The 22592-nt window shown below is 41.7% G+C and overlaps 1 protein-coding gene across 6 annotated transcripts in view; it reads right to left on the bottom strand.

Moving 5' to 3' along the window:
* Positions 1-22592, bottom strand: part of AFF2 (ALF transcription elongation factor 2) — a 472213-nt gene that overhangs the window by 317767 nt on the left and 131854 nt on the right. For 3 of the 6 annotated variants that reach the window (XR_011435071.1, XM_023633609.2, XM_023633611.2), the window contains exon 2: positions 1872-2004. The exons of 1 other annotated variant lie outside the window; for it this stretch is intronic. Coding sequence is in view for 4 of the 5 variants with exons in the window: in XM_023633609.2 (XP_023489377.2) it covers positions 1872-2004 (133 nt within the window). In the remaining variant the exon portion in view is untranslated. The remainder of the gene's footprint in view (positions 1-1871; positions 2005-22592) is intronic. 2 more of the 6 variants (XM_023633612.2, XM_023633610.2) reach the window with 1 other exon arrangement.

Below are 22592 nucleotides of genomic sequence, written 5' to 3'. Positions count from 1 at the left end.
CAGTGATAATATTCATTCTCATAGCTTCCAATGCCACCTACATGACAACACCTGCCTCTCCCTCTTGACTACTGTCATGAACTCCAGATCCATATATCCCATGCCTACTATATATCCCTCCCTTGATAGTCCACTGGTATCTCAAACCCAACATGCTCAAAACAGAACTAATTATTTTTCCTCTACAAGCACCGAGTCTGTTGTCCTCCTGAACAACCTGTTAATGATACCACCATCCTCTCAAGTCAAAAAGATGGGAATCATTCATTCCCATCCCACACTCCCCACACTCAACCAGACACCCAGTCCCATCATTTTAACTTCCTCTCTCTATCTTAAGTTCTGCCTGCCATGAAGTCCCCTTAGCCAACTACAATAGCTTCTTTATCTGTCTCTAGTTTCCCTTCCCTCCAACTCACTCTCCACACTTCCAACATCTTCTTTTAAAATTCTTTGTCTGCCCTGGCCATGCCCTTACTTAAAAACTTGCAATGACTTCTCTTCATGTATGGAATCGTGTCCAAACTCCTTGGTATGAGGTAGAAAGTCTTCACGAATCTTCTCCCCGCCTATCTCCCTAGAAGTTACCATGCAGTCATGCCTTTACTCGTTCATGATGATCTCTGCCACTGGACAGGAATTCTGTGAAGGCAGGTCTTATTCTCCTTCGCACCCTAGTCTGAGACATGACTAGCACATAGTGGGCCTTCAATAAATGCTTGTTAAACTAATCATATCTCTAAATACACACAGTCAAATGCAGTATGTAAATTAAATCAATTGAGATAGGAAAAAGGCTTTTAATTATTGACAAACTGAAAACTACTAGGTTAGGTGACCTAAGTCTCTTTGTCAGACTTACCAGACTTGGAAGGCACCTGAGTGTCTCAATCCAGGGCTGCTTATTTATTCTGAATAAGGCAGCAAGACTCTGCTCTCACTAGTCATCAACCCAGCTTCCTCTCTACCCTAAAGTAGTATTTGTGTCTATCCTGTCCTCATTAAGAACTTTCCTTTTCCAGAAGTCACTGTCCTCTAAATAGTACTCTTCTAAAATCACAGCTCTTGAAAATTTTCCCCATTGTTGTTTTACGTTACATCATTTTTGTTTCATTACAGAAAATTACGCTACTACTAAACTTCAATAAAATCCAACCAGCTGCCAGTAATTCAACAAGATTCTTCCCCCAACTTCCACCCCAAATAGAAAGTTCAGAGGCGGTCATTGTGAAATCCATACTTGGAGACATAGCAGTATGACCATCATTGGAGCTACGCACTAGCCAGAATACCACTGGAAAATCAACCTAGCCACACTACCTCCTCTGGTTAAGGCAATCTCCTAACCCATGATTATTAACCACCAGGAAAAAATGATTGGCTTTCCCCTTTCTTGTAGAACAGTGATTTTCAAAGAGCACTCAAACCACCGAACAGCTGCTAACCACCTAAAATGGAAAAGGAAAGCAGTGGCTTTGCAATGGATGGCACTGATTGGGAGGAGAAACAGACATATCCATTGACATTCTGATGAAGTCTTCAGGGGCAGCCTTGCTGACAATCCAAGTGGGAAAAAGCATCAAGGGGGCATTCCTTGCTGTAAGAAGTGGTGGGCAGTAAAGAACTCCTTGGAGACAGGAAGTCTCCCCAGTCCCTTTCACAGTGTACTGTGTTCCCCAAAGAAGATGGAATTTGTCTCTGAAGACTTCCTCAGAAACTTGCAACTGCCCCATATACAGTGTATGTATATATTTCATTTGTAAAATATATTTCCTGGAAATGATTTGGGTACTTTAAAAACAGATTGAATGCTGATTAATGCGTTCAAAAATGTAACAAGCAACCATTTTCCAGAAAGATAAATTACATACATATTCAGCTACCTTGTAGGGCTCCCCAAAAAGATCAAAGCCTGAAGAAAAGAGATCATCTTCTTGCTGGACTTCTTGATTCCTCCGCTCCCATTCCCTTTTTTTAAGTGCACTACGGTCTTGTTCATAGTGACTGATATGAAAAGAAAAAGACAAAAGAAGAAAAAGGTTAATTAGTCATGTAAGTCATTTAGATCACCCTCATTATCAATAAGAAGGAAAAAAATACAAGTTGAGACTACCCAAACTGATACTGCACAGAGAGGAGAGAATCTTTTTCTTTACTCATAAGGGGTTAAGATCCTGACCAGTTCCTCAGAATACAGAAGAAAACAGAAACATGCTTATTAGAAATTCTACTCATGACCACTTAAGTATGGCAGAATCCTCTTTCCTCGTCCTTGCTTGATTACTACAGACAGTTACAGACTCCCCAAAAGTCAGTGCACTGTGTACAAAAGTACCGAATTCAAGTCGCACTGTGTTGCCAATAGCCTAGGGCTCGGAATTCACAGATGTCAGAAAGTCCTAAGGCAAAGGAATTATCAAATAGTTGTGGCAGATAAGTCGGAATTCTGCCCTGAGCCCTTAGCCAGAGTTAGCCTGTTGGAATGAAATCACAGGAGAGCACAAGGGCATTTTTGGAAGTCCACACAAAGCCAAATCACTCACACTCGTTTTCATTCTATTGTTGATGTTGTTTTGGTCTTCCCATAGTTTGTGTTGTAGGTGACTGGAAGCCTTTTGGGAAACTCTTCACAAAGAAAGGGGTCTGGCTTAAACAACAAACTACTAATGATGAAAGGAGTTGTCAAAAGTCTTGAACGACCTTAATGCACAAATGTTTTATAAACACTGTGTAACTCTGTGACTCTCATCGCATTTCAGGCTTTCCCATTGGAGGATAAGTACCAAAGCTTCTAGATAATATCTCAGATAGATTCTGGGCCCTTGGATTTCATAGAATGGAATGCTTCCTTATTAGGAAAACAGTTATTGGGGTCAGCACGATGTCATAGTGGTTAAGTTCATGCACTCCACTTCAGTGGCCTGGGGTTCACGGGTTTGGATCCTGGGAATGGACCTACATACTGCTCACCAAGCCGTGCTGTGGTGGTGTCCCACACACAAAATAGAGGCAGATTGGCACAGATGTTAGCTCAGCAACAATCTTCCTGAAGCAAAAAGAAGCAGATTGGCCACAGATGTTAGCTCAAGGCTGATCTTCCTCACCAAAAAAGAAAGAAAGAAAGAAAGAAAGAAGACACTTATTTTCTTCTTCATGCAAGACTGTGCATATTAAACTGCAATCTGTAATTCTATACAGTATTGGACTGTGTTTTGTTCACTGGGTTTTTTCCTCTACTTTTGATTGTAATCTTACCCAAAGTGAGTACATATATGCAGGGCAAATTTAATTTATATAAATGTATGTAAAATGCCTAGCAGGTGCTGTGTAAATGTTGCTTTCCTTCCCCATGTTATTACTGCCATAGTAAGACTCAGTTAGATAACTGACACGCAAATGAACATAATAGCTAAAGGAATTACAAGAGATAAACTGATATAAAAGTACAGTCAACAGGTTTCAAATACGTCCCAAACCTTAAGGCCTATCATTGGTAGCCTAGTTTGTCCATGAGTATCATAACTTTAATTTACAAAATAAGAGCCCAGAGTATGAAGTATCCATTGTAGCTTAACTAGATATTGATATACATAGAATGTAAGATGCCACTACACTTAATCATCCACCTTTTTCCACAGGAATCCTCAAACTGGCAAATTCAAAGTGACTTTGATAGCTTTATCTTCTGGATGAACAACACTTCATTTCTCCATCTTAAAGTAGTGGTAACATTTATATGATGTTTAAATGTACATTATGCTTCCATAATATAAACAATGCCAGATAAGTAAGAGCTCCCTGGGCCACTCTTGAGTATGCTCAGCAAATGTTATCACTGTCTGGGCAAAACAAAGACCCTCGATAGCTTTACCCAAAGCCCAGGGCCCACATCTGGGCGTCGCCTGGTCAAGAAACATGCCAAGTCCAGATACTGGAAGCCAGCCTATCATTCGTATCTCAGATGCCACCCACAGGTATTACATTTGCTAGCATCACCTCTCATTTCCATTCACGAGCTGAGATCAGAACCCCAAACAGCTGACATGTGTCCCAATGTCTTTGTGTTGGAGTCTGATGTGGAGTCAACCAGGCATAGTAACATCATTAGTCCATGAAGTGAGGAGCATGAGATTCGACCTCAGCACCATGCATTGGCTGTGTGTAACCCAAGCCCATTATCAATTTGTCAAAACCTAAGAAAAATAGAGTGCCGGGGATGGAAGTAGAGGAACAAATTAAAGCATTATCTGTGGGGATGGGAGGAGGGTTTGTTGCAAAGGAGAACACGGACCCAATTTCTTTGCCTTCGCTAGCAGATGATTCTCCATGCATAAACAAGAGCCAAAGTCTCCTGCTTCCGAGGAGTGTGAGCAAGATGTCAGTTTCCTAGCTGTCTGTTCACTCCGCGCACCTGACAGCCCAGAGTGGCAGGCCCATAGATCACATTTAATTCTCCCATGAAGAGAACTGAAGTACTTTGGTCTCTTGGCTTTGCAAACTACCTTCCTTCTCCTCTGAGGGAAAGATATAATTAAAACCCTGAAGGAAGAAAAGGAGAAGAAAGGGAAACGTGTTTCAACTTGCACGACAACCCTTGCAGCGGCCGGCAGTGAGGGCACTCACGGGGCGTTGCACCCGGGATTGATTTGTTCGGAGGCTCTTGGCTGCATTTCGCCTCAGTTCATTAAGCTACCAAATTCCAGACGAAAATCTGAATAGCAGATTGAGTGTGCACATGGGTGTTATCTGTTGCAGGAAAACTGCCTGCTGCATTTTTTAACACATATAACAAAGAACAGTTAATTCTCATATCTCTGGCGAGAATAAATGTAATCTCCATAGAGTTCTATTGCTCTTGGAAGGCAACCAACTCTCTCCAACTCGTTCCTTTTTCGCTCAGCATGGCGTTGTATTGAAAGCTTCACACGGCGAGGTATAATGAGGAATGAACTACACAGTGATGAGGCTTTCACGGTGCAGAACGTCACTGATTTCCGACTGAAACCAAAATTACTAATTGGAAGCACCAGCTAATTAAAACCACAGCTATGTATTTAGCCTCTTGTTATACCTACTGCAGTTTATAATTATGAGGACCTCTTTATCTACTCAATTAAAGTTCTTACGATTCAGGCAGGTTGTGTTTGAACCCGTGAGCCCCACAGAGGCCACAGGAAAGCATATGTCTGTCCCCTGATGATTTGATGTACCTTTACAGTCCTGGGCTTGTTTTCCAAAGACAAAAAGGGCTCCACAACACACAAAGAAATGCTCAAGCCAGAAATCTGAATCAGTCATTATCTTATTGGTCTGAACAGTTCAAGTTTATTCACACTGACGAGGACAGGGTGAATTGGACCTATCAGTGTGAAAACCCTCTTTCGTACAGGGAAGTTGAGCCAAAAAGCTCAATTCAAGGACTCTCCACTCTTAGCAAGTCAGGATGTTCTTCCAACTTTTTTCTCCCAGATTTAACAAAATTTGTCACATTATGGTAATATAAAAACCAGTGAACACTCAAAACTCAATTTTCTCTTAATTAACCAAAGACCTTTAGGTTCCCTGTCCACAGACTAACTTTCTAGAATCCCTGCTTCACTGACATCTGCACTTGCTGGTAGGAAAACCACAGAATGAACAAGTTCCACTTAACCACTCTGTTACTCACTCCAAAGCAAGGCATGATGGCAAGAAGCTTCTCTCTAGAATGGGGCTTTTATATCAGCTCTGACTTTGCCCACGTGTCTGTTTCCCTGGCCTCCAATAACAGAGAAACTGCCCTCATTAACACAGGAGGAAACTAAGGCCCTCCGGACATGAGGGGAGCTGTCCCAAGCCCTCATCAAGTAAATGCATAGGAAGACATGGTCCTGTGTCTCTTCCATCTTCAGGTTCAAGCGATTTCTTCTCCTCATCTTTTCCTTCTCTCAGGTATTCTCCCATCCTTGCCCTTAAACCTGATCTTGTATGCAGATAACTCCCAATTTCCTCATTAAGAAGCCACAGGTGCATTGAGGGGACGATAAAATCCAGAGCACGTGTAGATTCACTGAGATAAGAAAGTTCAATTATGCCGTCTTCATTAGCTCACAGTGGTAGCACGCTCGGGCTGACGATGCAGGCTAGTCTTTGAGAACTGAGACTGGTAGAGCAGGGAGAGGTTAGCAATCACCCACTTCTGGTCCCTTCATTTTACAGATGAAGAAACTGAGCTCGTAAAGGCGATGGGCCTCACAGCAGGTTTGTGGCAGAACTAGGAGATGGGAACCCAGGTTTTCCAGTTCCCAACCGAGTTCTCTTCCTAATACCCCACAGCTTGTCCTTTCTGCTTCCCATGTTTCCATCACACTCCAGAATACATATTAGTCTCATTTGCACTCCGTTGGTCAACTTTCCTTAGGATTACATTTTATTAGAAATTGCCAGTAGGGGAAAACTTCGGGAATTTAATTTGGATTCAGTATAGAAAAACCATTAGTTTCCTTACACCAAAGCATAGACCCAAAAGGGATTGTAAAAATTAACTACATCTGTGGGGAGAAGTTGAGAGATGGAGAGTAAAAACCAGTTTAAGTCCATTTGGTTTGGATATTTCATGAAGTTTAATACTCACTGTTTACCTAATTTGGTTATTTTACAAAGCTAGCTGGGGAAACATTAAAAAAAACACTGTTATTTTTAAGTGACAAGTTTGTTTAAAAATACTGCTAACTAATAAAGGATTTCCTGTAGTAACAATGTACATGAAGGTAAATAATTGTCTCACTTGTTTTCTAATCCAGCTGGCACTAAAATGTCTTTATTTTGGTTAATATCTTTGCAAAAGCATAAAAAATACATATTTAACTCACCCAAGGGACAAACATAAGCTATAACTTACTCCTTGTGGTTCTCCTGGATGAATTTATGCCTCCTATAAAATTTGTAGATATTTATACTTCCTATATGTTACAGAGTTCCAAGTGGTACTTTTCTCAATATCTGGCCCTATTTTGAATTTGACACTGACCTACCCTCTATACAGCTTCTATTAATTTAAAAAAGAAAATCTCTGCTATTCGATACCTTCAAAATCACCCCCAAGTTATATACTTATTTTATCTGCTAATATCTATGAGCACTTAAATGCAAAGTGCTAAATTCAATACTATAAAAAAAGGCGAAAAACAGACCGTAAGTATTTTGCATACATAGGGAAGACACACAAAATCCTTGGATCTGATGTGCCCATGGCCTTAAAAAGGAGTTTCTACAATCAGTAGAACCTCTAAGTCCTATTTAGACAGCAGGACTCATGGAGACCTCTGCACACATCCACTGTCTTCAGCAAACGGTTCCTCTCCCCACTGACACTGGGTCTCATTAAAAAGAAGAAATCAAGATAGGAAGGAAGAGGAGAGGAAGCACGCAAGACATTTACTCTACACATCTGTCAGCTGCCCATCCGGCTATGCCAGTTTCTTTAGGTCTTAGGGAAATGGGCCACTGCCTGTTCTCAGAATTCCCTTAAATCTGTGCTTTTTAAGGTGACGTGTACACCAATACTTCCAGGAGTCCTGGCAGGAGACAGGCTGAATATTCCCCTATAGGGCCACCTTGGGGACGTCCCATTCCCTTCACTTCTGAAAATGGAAGCAAAGAATCAGCTAATCGAGAAGCCTTGTCAAATCATCCTCCAGTGGGGTCAGGCACACGTTCCAAGAAGCACCCCTATCATCTTGTTTCTGTCTCCCCTATTCCTCTTCTCTCTGGTCCCCACCTTCTCTTTTTTTTTCACTATACCAGCTTTATTGAGATGTAATTAACATACCATGTAATTTGCCCATTTAAAGAGTACAGTCCAGTGGTTTTCAGTATACTGACAGAATTTTGCAACTATCAGCATAATATAATTTCAGAATATTTTCATCACCCCAAAAAGAAGCCCCATACCCTTTAGCTATCACCCCCTCCCCCCATCATCCCATCCAGCCCAGCCCTAAGCAACTACTAATCTACTTTGTCTCTGAATGGATTTGGTTATTCTGGCTATTTCACATACGTGGAATTATACAATATGTGTCCTTTTGTGCCTCACTTCTTTCACTCAGCACCATGCTTTCAAGGTTCACCGACATTGTAGCATGGATCAGTACTTCATTCCTTTGTGTAGTTCAATAATATTTCACTGTATGGATATTCCCAGTCCTACGTTATACTGTGCTTATTAAGGGGGTTCACTCTTGTGAGTTTATAGTGATTTAACTGGGGTTCTCTATGTCTCCCATTAGACTTTTTGCTCCTTAAGGAAAAGATCTGTGGCTTTGAAGTCACTTACAGCATGCTATAGGTGATGACAGCAAACCTTCCTGTACATAAATAAGCAATGTCAAATACAGATATTATGAAGAAAACACTTTACAAAAGTGTTTGGCTTAGGATTATGAGAAAATTTTCTTGACTAGCCTATCAAACTCCCCAAATGATGTAATACGTCTAACAAATAGCAAATACGCAAGCTACGAAGATGACTGAATACATCTAGGAATGGTGAAAACCCAGTAAAAACCAAACCTGACACCAACCAAAGAAGGAGGTTCCGTTGCTTCTAAAGAATTTTGCAGTGTGTCCAGAAATGATGGTATCCAGATTCAGAAGTTCTGGGCTAGCACTCCAACTCTTTCACTTACAAGTCACTTGATCGTTTATAAATTGCTTTACATTTCTAAGCCTCAGTTTCCTTACTTGTAAAATGGGAATCATCTTTCTCTTCTCTCTTCATGTGGTTCATGTAAAGGTGAAATATGATAGCGCATGAGAAGCCTTTTGTAAACTACGAACAGCTGCTCACATGGAATGGGTGGCATCATTGGCACCCTGACGGTGCACTACCCTCATCTCATGAAGCTTGACGGCACATGAACTCCTGTGCGCCTCAGCAACACCTGGTAAATTAGCATGATATTTAAGGATGGAAAACTGAGACTCTGAAAATTGTCCCAGCCTATGAGAGCTGCATCCAGGACACCACTCACCTGATTCCTAATCCAGTGTTCTTTCAAAGAGTCTGAGATACGGCTACAAGACCTGCATACGCTAAAGTTATTCAAATACAGCTTTCACAAGTTATCCTGACTCCACAAAAAATAGAGCAGAATTTCATTATCACTGAAATCTAAAGTCTTTCCAGTAACGGACCAGGGTAAAGTAGATTTCAAAAGCTATCCTCTGAAAATTTTTCTCTATAGTCTCAAAAATGATCTTTGAGATAGAGGCACCAAATTGGTCAAAATATAGAATTCATTCAAAAATTAATATTGACAGGAGGATTAAAATAATAACTTTTTAATTTAAAATATTTCTAAATATTACCAATCTTCTATAACCTGCTTCTCAATTTTGGCTGCACATGGGAGCAGCCCAGGGAAGATTTTATAAATCCTCATGCACAGGTCACATGCCAAACGAATTATATCAGGGTCTCCCAGGGTGGGCGCCAAGCATCCAATATAAAACAACTTCTGGTCTTCGTACATGATAGGATCATTCACAGATAAACTTCTTTATTAGACCCGTTTGGGTGTGCCTAAATGTGATGGACTTAACATGAAGGTCAATCAAGAACCAGGCCCCTTTAGAGAGCAGATGTATTCTATTATGCAGAAATTTACATTGCTGATAGATGTCGGCAGAAATGCCTTGAAGGTGAAAAGCAGTTATTACAAGAATAGACTTGTCATGCAGAAGAACAACAATAACAACAACACTAATAGCAACTCTCTGTTGATTCCTTGCTCCATGCCAGACACTATACTAGGAATTTTAAGATGTACTATATTATTTAATCTTCACAAAAACTTGGCTGAGGTACTATCTTCCTCACTTTGCAGATGAGGAAACTGAGACGCATGAAACCCAGAGAGGTTAACACGCCCAACACCACACAATTAGTAAATCGTGCAAGCAGAGTAACTGCTGAGGTTGCCAGAATCCAGAGGCCACCCTCTGAACCAAAAAGAAGAGGCTAGTAGGTAGAAGAGAAGGGCACTGACAGAGAGGCACATGCACACATTTACGCTCTGCTCACACAATGAGCCCAGTGCAGCAGATCCAGAGGGTAGGACTAAAATCTAAACTCTCTGCAGAACATCTCGGCTTAGACGGGGCTCTTTGAGCATGGTAGTACTCAGCATATCAATAACTTTCTAGAAGCTTGTTAAAATGTACTTTAAAAGCAGTTTTTCCAGTGAAATTAAATTCTTTTGTCCTCACACAATATAGCTGTTGGCTAAGAGACATGTTCCAATATCCCTAACTGCTTGAGAGAGGTGTCTGTCTCCCCAACAAGCGTTCCTCCCTTCCTCTCCTAGGCAGCTCAGAATGTGTCAGCTATCCCTTTACAACCACGCGCCCTTATCTTCTTCAACCTCATGTCAAGCATCCCCTCCTCTTCCATACCCAGGCACCCCACTACAAGAAGACTCCTTGCACAATAGATATCTAAGCATCCTGAGTTTCTTTTCTGCTTTTTAAAACATTTTCTTAGATTAAGTGTCTGAGATCTACTTTTATGAAACATAACTTAAAAACAACTCTAGTTCCGACCCATTCATTAAAAATGAGAATTCGCTCTCACTCCCTCTGCTTCATTGACCCACGAGTAACATAAACCGATGTCTTACAAGCACCTAGCATTCAATGAGGCCAAACAGAGAGAGCTGCAACCAATTGCATGACTCAGAAGCTTTCAAAACTACTTCTGAAAGACTAGCAGGGGCCTGGAATAGATACCACAAGCCAAGAAAATATGCAATCAGAGAGTGAATATAGTAAATGTGTTTATTTATATTTATCACTTTTGAATTGGTTCAAAAATTAAAACGATATAAAAATCAAAATGATATAAAATGTTCTCACTTCCACCCTTGTCAGCATCTACCCTGTTCCCCACTGCCAATGAGAGGTAACAATTTTTATTATTTTCTTGTTTATTCTTCCAGTGTTTTTTCATGCACTCTTTAGTCTCAACTTGAAATTAGCTCATTTATAATTCTCTCTTTAAACTAATCACAGTCGGTGCTAATGCTGAGCTTTAAAGAGCGGCTAGATGTAAATCTTGATCTACTTGATGGAAATGCTAGTATGTTTTTCATAATCAGAAATGGTTCCATGGATGCACGTCCGAGGAGGCAGGGACGAGCTTGGAGTATCCGTGATGGCTCAAAAGCATTTTGTGGCTGGTTGAATTCTGCCTTGTGGCAGGCAGGGCACCCTGCTTGGCTGCCCAAGGCTTTGCTTGACCCTCTGCTCTTGGAGATCTCCTGTCCAGCCCCAAGGTATCTTGGCACCATCCCACATGCCACGTCCCCAGCGCCATACCTATCACTTCTGCAGCCAAGCTACACAGAACAACTCTGTCTTTCAATTTAGGAAAAGGCTGCCTGAAGTATTTCCTCTCTATGCCCATTAAATATCAGGAATTCTTTCCCAAGTCTTAATATAACCTGGCTTCTCATAAATGACACCTTTAAAAGATGTTTTATTGTCAGTTCGCTATAAGCAAGACAATTTCAATAACTACTTAAAACAATATTTTCTCAGAAATCATATTCTTAATTAATTTTAAATTAAGGAAATTAGTGCCCTTAATGAGCAGTTTGTAATTGACAGTTATAAGCTGACTCTATTATCATGTCTCAACAAACCCTTTGATTCACATGTATTCATTAATTTTTACCCAGGCAAATTCTACCCCCTGAAGGCTAACCCTTTGGTGCCCTGCCTCTCCATGGCGCACTCACCTCGCAGGGCTCTGGCCTGAGCATACAGACGGGAGCATGAGATCAAGACTGCAGTGAAGAACCGCCGGGCGCAGCCTGCTTCTCCCACCTGCTGCACACTGTCATGACACCAGGCTTGTTTCCTCACATGTCACATGGACCTATACTTGTGACTTTCTCCTAGGCTACACTTCTCACTCTTGCCTTGAAGAGGTGCCTGACAAGGTGCCCCCTCTTATGGGTTGAAGTGTGTCCCTTCAAAATTCATTTGGTGAAGTCCTGACCCCCAGTACTTCAAAATATGACCTTACTTGGAAATGGGGTCATTGTGGATGTAATTAGATAAGTTAAGATGAGGTCATTCCGGAGTACAATAGGTCCCTAGTCCAATATGACTGGTCACCCTATAAAAAGGGGAAATTTGAACACAGGGACACACAGAGAGAATGCTAAGTGAAGATGAAGGCAGAGATCGGGGTGATGCTTCCACAAGCCAACGAAGGCCAAAGAGGGCTGGCAAAACCCCAGAAGCTAGGAAAGAAGCATGGGACAGAACCTCCTCACAGCCCTCAGAAGGAACACACCCTCCCCACATCTTCATTTCAGTCTTCGAGCTTCCAGAACTGGGAGAGAATAAATCTCTGTTGTTTAAACCTCCCAGTTTGTGCTGCTTTGTTACGGCAGCCCTAGCAAACTCATACACGCCCAGACCACATTTCTAAGCCAGTTCACCAGGAAAATTTCAGGCCTCATCATGGTGAGTATAGATAATCAAGACCTTAGAAATCACCTTTTTTACTCCAAATTATATGTTATCCATTCCCCTCCAATCTACCCCAGCGAAACTCTCCTCTGGCTTTCCAACTCATCCTTCTTTCCTCTTTTCCTGCTCTGTCTGAGAGAACTATGCGTGTGAAATGAAACTGTCACCAGAGAGGAATAATGCATTTCGGCTTCCCATTTATCTGGAAAAGTGCCAAGCTCAGTGTTCAGCTCTCAATAAATATTTTTTGACTGACTGAAGGAACAAATGACAGGCAAACATATTTTTTCTGCCCAAGTTCAGTGACAAATGTTGACAAAATATTAATTAATATATTAACTCACTTTATTTAATCAACAAACATTTATCAGGTGCCTACGTCACACCAGGCACCATATTTGGTGCTCAGAAAAAAATAAGACCCAGTATGAGTCTTTGAGAAATTCAGAGCCCAGAAGGGGAGGAACATCCTTTCCAAAATAATCATAGTACAGGGTAACATGTGCTATGCCTACAGGAACAAAGTGCTGTGGGAACATTCTGAGGTTGGCGTGGGTGGGACGGGAAGCAAAATCAGGCAGCGGTATTCCAGCAAGGCCTTGAGCAATGGAAGAGTTCACATTCTGCACATCAGCTACTTGAAGTACACGCTAACCAAGTGGCACTAAAGATGATCCCATGGGACCCAACATGGTTGCGTGAATAAGAGACTAAGGATGCAGGCAAGCTCAGTCCTTTGGATGGTCCATGTTCGGTGAAATTGGTCTACAACACTGGCAGGAAAACAGCAAGATTTTCTGCTCTTTGGGGAAGCTGGAAAATGAGACTTTAGTCTTTGCAAATGCTTATATTCAAGGGTAAAACCCTAACTGCACTTGTGAACCAAGTGAGAGGAAAAGCCTCACAGAGAGAAATGTATGATTGAGATAAGCATGTGAATGGTGAGCTCATAAAGAAGAGATGAGATTTCAAAGGGAAGCATTTATTGTTTCCTGCATTATAGCACATTGTCTCGCAATATGATTAGTTATCAGTCTCAGTTATCCAAAACTAGTATGAAATAAAGCGTTTACGCAGTTATGCTTCATTGATGTCAGCTAGGGGAGCATGAAAATCTCCATGAAGGTGGGTAATTGATGTGTAAATCAGAGCTCAATCACTTTGTAATAGAAATGGTCCCACTGAAAATATGCTTGTTGAACACAATCGCATAGAAGCCAGAGGGAGGGAGGGAGGAAGAAGATAGACAGCTTATTTATTAAAAATGATAACTGGCAATTTGTGCACTTTTCTCTTCAACAGAGGGCTGCTGTCAGAAAAGATTGCAAGCAAGTTGCGACCAATATATCCAGATAGTTTCCTTCTGTTCTAATGAACTGTTTCTGTTTCATTTAAATGCTTGGAGACCATGTTGTGGACATTTAAAAAGCAAATTAAAACAACACGTTCATCTTTTGAAACATGACACATGTTAACGACATAGTAATTGGGTTAACAATACTTATTCTAGGTATGCTTGCTATTGTTATTAAAATCTTTCCGTCACTTTGCATTTGCTCTCTGAAGAGCAGTGAATAAAAATGGACAATACTTAGCAGTTTAATATTTTAATATTTCATATTGAAACAAAATAACTTCTTGTTGGTCAAATAGCAGTTCCTATTTCTATCATTAGAATCATTATTACTTAAGGTGCCATGAAAGTGTTTGGTGGCAGATTTTTCTTCCCCTCTACTGTCCTCACTGAATAAAGAGAAAATTCTCTACAGCAAATACTGCCATAGTAGGTTTAACAGCCAATATTCCTGCCAATTAGTATGAAAAAGAAAGCGCTAGCTTTTTTTTTTCCCAGATCTTGTGAAAAGAATGACTGAGTCAACAGGAAAGGCAGGTTTTTCCTAGGTATCTAGTGTGAATGCAGAGGATTTGCCCACCAGTGTGTACTCCAGTCTTGAGTCTTGGCACAGCACATACACATACCCCCTACCCGCACAATAAGCACATTACATATGGCAGCACAGAGCAACGGCATTGACACAGAGGTGCTCTGCCATGGAGGCGAGGGCCCTCTGCTTACCTGAGGTCACCAGCTCAGGTTGTTGTTCAAAAGGATGTGTGTGCTGACTGCTGGTCTCCCTTCTAGTGCTGGGCCTTAAGCCGAGCATTCGCCCCTTGACAAAATGCCTGTATACGGTGGACTCGCAGCAGGTGGTTAAGGGGAGGGAGGAGAAGCTGGAGGTTGATTGAGGAGAGCTTAGCCTTATCTGTCGTGGTGTAATTTTGAAGGCAAGTGGATTCACGTATTATTGATGTCATTACAAAATAAATAAATAAATGAATCTGGTGTATACTAGGATTTAAAACTTTGCCTCCCTTTTGAAAAGCAACAGAATCATATTTGCATGGTACTTTTCACTTCTCAAAGCACTTACACAAGTATGATCTTATATGAGCCTTGCAACAACCCTGTGAAATAGGCAGGATAGGCACTCAGACCCCCTGTTTCACAGACGAAAACACGGAAACCTAGAAGGGCTAGGTGCCTAATGTTCACACTGTCGCTCAGCTGATGACGGGCAGAACCAGCTGCCAAGGCAAGTTGTCTGTGTCCAGGAGCAGTGTTCTCTTCTACTATACCAACCTGTACTCCAAATCCAAATTGTTTGCTAATTCTGTCATTCCAGAACATGGGAAGAATTGCAAAGTGTTAGAGCAAAGGGGCATTATTTGTAATTTTTGTGAAAATAGCTTTCTATGGATTATTGTTATTAATGGACTAGCTAATAGTAGAAAACAATGAAATGAAGGCACACATACAAGATGGACTCTTGGAAGGAAGCAACGGTACAGTGAAAGAGCTCAGAGAGTGATTGTGCCACTTAAAGATGGGTGACCTTGAACAAGTCACTCGGCCACTCTTAGCCTCATTCCCCACATTTAACACATTCAACCTCACCCTCATAGCCTTCTCAAGAACCACTTATCCAAAGGAGCACGCGATATAGGAGGAAGAGATAAACTGTAATGGAATAATCTAAAATCTCACTAACACGGTAGCCCCTAGCCAAACAGCGCACTCTCAAAATACCTAGTCTGAACTGAGATGTACTGTAAGTATAAAATATACATCGGCTTTCAAAGACCTCATATGAAAATAATATTAAATACAGAATTAATAATTTTATACGGATTGCATGTTGAAATGACATTTGGCATACATTGAGTTAAATAAAATGTTATTAAAATTAATTTCACCTGTTTCCTTTCACTTTTTTTTTTAACGTGGCTACTAGAAAACTTAAACTTACACACGTGGCTTGTGTCTGTGGCTCACATTGTATTTCAATTGGGCAGCACTCACCTAAAAAGAGAGATTTTCTAGGTCTACTTAACAACCCACTTAGCTTAAACAATATTGCTTTCAGTGTTCTGCCTCAGGACAATAAGAGATTGTGTGCCTTTGGGTTTGTTGTTAACAGTCTAACCTATGTTGATTATCTCCCCTTCTCTATTCTCATTTGCTCCCTCAATCTCATTTTCATTTAGACCTTGGGCACATATGCCAGTGTTTATTTTCATGACTGCTGTATTGTCTAATTGGTGCATTGTTGATCAATAATATGTGAGGTGTTGAGCTCTGTTTGTGTACTATGTTTAATATGCTTCTACCCAATGCACCATATGGAGGCATTGCACTGTATATTACGAGCGTATTAATGCTCAGACTCAATTGAGTATCACTGGTGCATACTAAACTAGTAAAACAAAATTATGCTAAGTAGTTGCTGAACATTGTGGTCCCTAATATTTTTAATGAGCATCACAAACACTGTGTTAGCATGTGGGTGCCAGTGCATGCCCTTCTCTCAAATATCAAAAGAGCCTAAGCACTATTCCAGGCTTAATGGCAATTTCATTTTACAAGATGATGACATTTTTCAGGTACAGAAACTAAAGAGAATAAATAATAGAGTGGAACTTAATCTACCAATAACTGTATCTTTAAACTCGGGGCAGTTTTGAAGTCTTTTATGCTTGTTTGCTTTCCAAGGTGCTTGTAATAGCTGGGGAGAATTTTGATTAGCATAAGCCACCAGCAGTTTCTTTCTACCTGTTTCACATACATTTCACACATTACTTTTAAAGCTCCTCAGTTTACTGCTATTTTCTTGGAAAATTGCCAGCCAATCTGTAGCAAAATTAAACTGCGCCTTTTAATATAAAACAATCATTGATTAACACATACTGTTCAAGCCAGATGAATCAGCAGCCTGCGAGGATGAAGCATTTTCTCACAATAACACACCATTCGAATGCTCTGATAGAGGCATTCATTTACTGATGGGCACCGCGACACACAAGAGCACAGACCCACACTCTGCAGCGCTTCACACTCTTGTTCCTCAGCACACAGTGTGCTCAACCACAAGAATGTAGTCAAATGAACAATTTACTATGATTAGTTTAGTTTCATTTGTTAATTACAGATTCAACAAGAACTGAATGCTGAAGCCTTTCAAGTATCAGATACCCATTGATCCATAGCCCCCTACATGCTCAAGCAATACTGGAAGTCTAATATAATTTATTGTTACTTAGAGCACTGATTGGCTAGAGGAATTATACTCCAATAAATGATGGCACTGTCATTGAATCTGCCTATAATTGCTTCCATTCATCGTAATGTATGCTCTAACACAAACTGGAGAGAAAAGAGATGATCAACTTCAAGCTTCAGCTGTTTCAAATTCCAAGTATGTCCCTAAGTTAATGGATATTGAATATTATGCTGATATATATGCTATGTTGCACTAGATGGCTCTTAAGAGAGTTAATATACGCACACTCATATATATTGCATGTATGTAGATTTCAAACAGATCTAGAGTAGATGACCTCCCAGTGGGCTTGCTGGCCTCCATGGAAGCAGATGGGATGACGCTGCCAAGGCTGGGCCAGGGTACAGAATCCTCAGGAGTGGTGGGTCCTCGACTGCTCTGTCCCCCACCCCTCAAAACAAATGGAATCCTCAGGCTATTCATTTCCCTCTGGAATGGCCCTACCTTGGGCACAGTGACACACAGAAAAACTGTGCCCAGACATTCAGGACTCATCTTCCTTGTTGCCTCCTTGAGAAATCCTTGCCTGACACTGCACCTTCCATCCAGGATGGGATCAGAGCCCCTGGTCTCCACTTCCCAGCACTCAACAGCTCCTCCTCAACCTCACTTACTCCACTCTGAAGGAACTGTTCACCGCCAAATAGATGACGAGTTCCTTGAGACAGGCACTATGTCAGTTTCCTGTGACTCCTATAACAAATTACCACAAACTTGGTGGCTTCAAACAACACAAGTTTCTTCTATTTCAGTTCTGGAGGTCAGAAGTCTGAAGTGGATCTCAATGAGCTAAAGTCAACGTGTCAGGAGGGCTGCATTCCTTCTAAAGGCTCTAGGGGGGAATCAGTTTTCTTGCCTTTTCCAGCTTCTAAGGATCACATTCATTCCTTGGCTCGTGGCCCCTCCCTCCACCTTCAAGGTCAGCAGCATGGCACCTTCAAATCTCTCTCACCTCTGCTTCCATCATCACATCTCCTCTGACTCTGACCCTCCTGCCTCCTTCTTATAAAGAGCCTCGGGGTTACCTTTAGGGCCACCCATGCAATCCAGGACATTCCCCAGCTCAAGATCCTGAACTTAATCACATCCACAAAGCGCCTCTTGCCTCTAAGTAACATATTCACGGGTTTGGGGGATTAGGACATGGCCATCGTAGGGGGAACATTATTCTGCCTACCACAGGTACAACAGGTTAATCACTCTTGTCCTCCCAGTGCTTAAGGTCATTACATGACACATAGTAGGACTTCAAAACTCTTAGAAGAGGTGAATGAACACATAAGAATGACTCATTAAAGCTTTCCAATGTCTCTTCTGAAAAATATCTCACACATGAAGAGGGCCCAATGGGTGAGGCAGGGCAAAGCCTGAAGGCTCGTGTTCACCCACACCTGTTCTGTCATTTAATGCCACTTTGGCTCTCCAAGGTTCAACCTTTCTCACCAGTAAGCACCTCCAGGAATTGCTGTGACCCTCAAATAAGATACTGTATGTGAAAATGTCTGTGAAGGTAAATTGCTTTATCCACGTTATTTAGCGTTATCCTTGTTATCTCTAAGAGAAGAGATACTAGGCCTTTGAGAGAGGGAGGTAAGAGAAAAAAGTCCCACTTCTATAGAGATGTAAGGTATTATTACTCAGTAAAACTCAATACATATAACTATCTGAAAGTGACCTGAAAATATGTTTTCTATTCATATGCAAGTAGCTTAAGAGACTGACACAAGACATTTAAATTACTTCAAATAACTAGATGCTCAATTGCTCAAGATAAGTGGGGCCACACTTGCCCTCTTACGTTGTAGTTGAGCACAACAATCAAAGATGGATTCGTCATGTTTACATATTATAGCAGTATAAAATCTGTGGTTACTCATTTATAAAACCCTACACATTAACCCATCAATTTTATTGATTAATAAGAGCATTCCGTGACATTACAACAATAGAGATGACAATACATCTTCCAACAGGAGTAAAATTATCCTGAAAGGCACCGCACACCTGCAAAACACTTTACTGTAGTTCAAACCAGGAACATGAAAACAGGAGAAAATTGAGCATGAAAACAACCTTCAATCAAAGGGTCTTTAGAGGGTATTGAGATGAAAGCCATCATTTTCCATTATGGGGAAGATCAAGTACAAAGAGCGGAAGTGGGTTGCCCAATGTCATCCACCTGGGCAGTGGGATGACTTGGACTGGAGCCCAGGTCTCTTGACTCTTAATTTCGTGCTCTTTTCTCTGCCCCACCCTTTGGGTTTCCTGACCCCTATTCAGATCTCTCAGCTCACTGCTTTGTCAGAGAAAGGGAAGGCAAAAGAGGAAGTAAAAGGAGCATTCCTCTACTCCTGGGGGTTTTAAAGAGGAGGTGGAACAGACAAAATGAGTTTGGGAAGTTTCCTTTAAAACGTTCATGAATCACTAAAAACTAAACAGGAGTTAGTGTCTGCAAGCAGCCCACTCCATGTGAAAAGGCTGTCATATTCCAGACTGTGTGGGATTAGTTGGGAGAGAAGTAACTTGGATGCCCTCCAAGGAAAGTCCATGGTTTGGCACGAGGCAGAGAGAGTTATTAAATAAACGGCCAAGTGAGTGACAGAATGCTTCCTTTGTAACTGGTTGTCTCAATGTTGTCTTGTAGGCACAACCTGAGGCTATTAAACCAAGGAGCTGGCTGAATATTAGGATGCAGTGAATGCTGATGGTGCCAGAGTGTGTGCACACATGCACATCCACAACTTAGGGATGAAGCAGACTTATCGTAGAGCATCTCAGAAGAGACCACAGAAGTCATCTGGTTCAACTGTCCAACCCTCCGCTCATTATGAAAAATCCTTCTTCTGACAAGTGGCAAGTTCAGTTTCAGGACACTCATGACCTCACAGTTTGGCCCAATGATCCATTTGTACACGGCTGTGACTGGGTGAGAAAGGGCGCTGTGCTGAATCCTTCCCCTCTCGGGCCCAGACCTGAGTGCTTGCTACCACACTGTGTAGCACTTGCTGCTATTTTTTCATAGCACTCCTGGAACCCTGACTTGGAGGGTTTTGAAACAAATGAATATATTATCCAGTTGCACTCCACCCTCCAACTGACTCTTGAATGCCCTTTACAGCATCGTTTCCAAGGAATCAAGGGATGTCCGATCCAGTTATTTATTTATATATCTGAAAATAGATCAACCTCAGGTAAGCGCTTGTGGGTTTCTATCTAGGAGTGGTAAAGCTCTCTGGATTGGAGTCTGGAGAGATGGGTTTCCATCTCAGACCTGTCACTAACCAGCACGGGAACATCGAGCAAATCATTTCATCCTTTGGGGCCTCAGTTTTCCCACACGTAAAACACAGATCTTGTACTGCATAATTTCCGGGGTCCTTCTGTGACTGTATTCACCTTTTGGTAACTTCTCCTACCTTCTCCAATTGTAAGCTCATCCCTTTTGCACCACCCCTGAGCCAGCCCAGCCCTGGTCACTAATAGCCTCACAAACTCCATTTTCATCCAAGCTAGTAGATGGCGTTGTGTATGAGCCAGCTTCTCCCTAAGTGTCTCAATAACAGTAAGATCAATGATCAGCTGGCAGACAAAGTACACTTTGTCACAAAACCCAACACATAAGGACAAGCTAAAACTGCACGCTTAGCAGGGTTTATATTTCAAAATTTTTTGCTCGAGCTGCCCCAGTCTCAGTATTTGATGACCCCTAATTCCCCGGGTGTAATGATTACCACACCGTAATTTCAAGTCAAAGTGTATCCTATTTTGAGTTCTACACTCACAATCTGTTGTCTAGTATAAATATTATACCATGTAATGTGTAAATATTAAAATTTAACTTTAACAAGTTGAGTCACAGACATTGGAATTCGGCCAAGACTCTAACACTTTTTCATTATTTCCAAAGAAAGACCAATTTAAGAAATGCAAACCAGTTCCAATTCACTTCAAAATTTGGCTTAACGTCAAAGAAATTTTAATGAAATTCTGTTTAAGCATTAAACATGAAGGTATTTATATGATTATTAAGTTAGCATTCAAGCTAAACAGAAATTAGTTTTTGGTCTCTTACTACTGGTTCATAGGCCAGTGAAACCCAGAATGATGGCTGTATTTCAACAGAATCCCTCATCTCACAGAGGCAGCTTTTAAATAGACACTAAGACACAACATCATTATCTGTGCCTTATCTGGTCCTTTACCGCTGCAGGGACCTGGCTGTGCCAGGGCACCCTGGTGACCTTGCACTGTACGCAGAGGCTTGAACCACAGCTGATCTTGGCAGAATGCCTTGTGTTCCTCCCTAAACACAAAAAGACGCGAGCCCTGTGAAGAGCTGCTCCAAGGCCATCTCCCACACAACTCGCTGTCTCCTCTGGATGACTGTCATGAGACAGTTTCTCATCAATTCCTGAGCTCTGGCCCATGCTCTCCCCTGCCTCCCTTAGAATGGAGCTGTAGAGTAAAAATTCCCTCAGCTGCAGTCTAGAAGGAACTCCTCAGGCACGGGGTATCCCACGGCTCACTCTGCAGTCATTGGCCCTTTTTCCTTCCCCAGTTTCCTTTCCAGTGTGTGAGACAAGGAGGACAGCTCCTTTGGCTGATTCTTCTCTGCATTATCTCTGTAACTACTAAACTGGCTCAGTCGGAAAGTGTCTTTCTGTATCTGTTCCAGTAGGATCAGTCCGGCTTTGACCTTGCCCTTGTCTTGTATGTGCATGCTTGATAGCCATACATATCTTTTTTCTTCTCTCTGAAAACTTCCTCAAGGCAATCTTCTGCAAAATTGGGAGCTTTTTCTCTCTTTCCTTCATGGACTTAAGCAGAAACAGTTTATCAACAGAATCTCCCTACATATTATTAGACTGAGAAGGGATTTACTCATTCGGGATGTAGCTTCTATGGCGGGCAGTCTTCAGGCAAATATAATCCTCTAGAACCCTGACCCTAACATAAAGAGGAAAAACACCCAGTGTTCCTAGACAGATGGGTCAGTTTGGGAAGGTGGCAGGATACTTCTTCCCCTGAGGTGGAAAGCGAGAAGAGAGCCGAAGACCCAGGGATACTTGGAAGCAGGAGAGGCAGTGCGATGGGTGGAGAGGAAGAAAGACGATGAAACTCATGCCAACTGGCCAAATGGCCTTGATCTACTTAGAGATATGGAAGATGAGTTCATCTGTTAAGGGTCAGGGCAAGAGAGGAGGACCTCACCTCACAGAGAGAGGAAAGCTCTGGAATGGCAGCTGTGAAGAAGATGTCAGGCTGAACCCGAGATTTGCTGAGCAGTGATGAGAGAAGGCCCATAAAGGCTGGCAAGGATGAATCTATTCTGGACTCCTCAAGCAGCAGTTTTTGTCTTTCTGCTCAGAAACTTGAGTGAAAAAAGTAGCTAGGAGGACAGGCTACGTGGGGACAGGAATTGTCACAGGAGGGGCAGGAGAGGTCTGGCGC

The sequence above is a fragment of the Equus caballus genome, chromosome X (genome assembly GCF_041296265.1).
Source record: "Equus caballus isolate H_3958 breed thoroughbred chromosome X, TB-T2T, whole genome shotgun sequence".
Taxonomy (NCBI): domain Eukaryota; kingdom Metazoa; phylum Chordata; class Mammalia; order Perissodactyla; family Equidae; genus Equus; species Equus caballus.
This window is presented reverse-complemented; position numbering and strand designations above follow the sequence as displayed.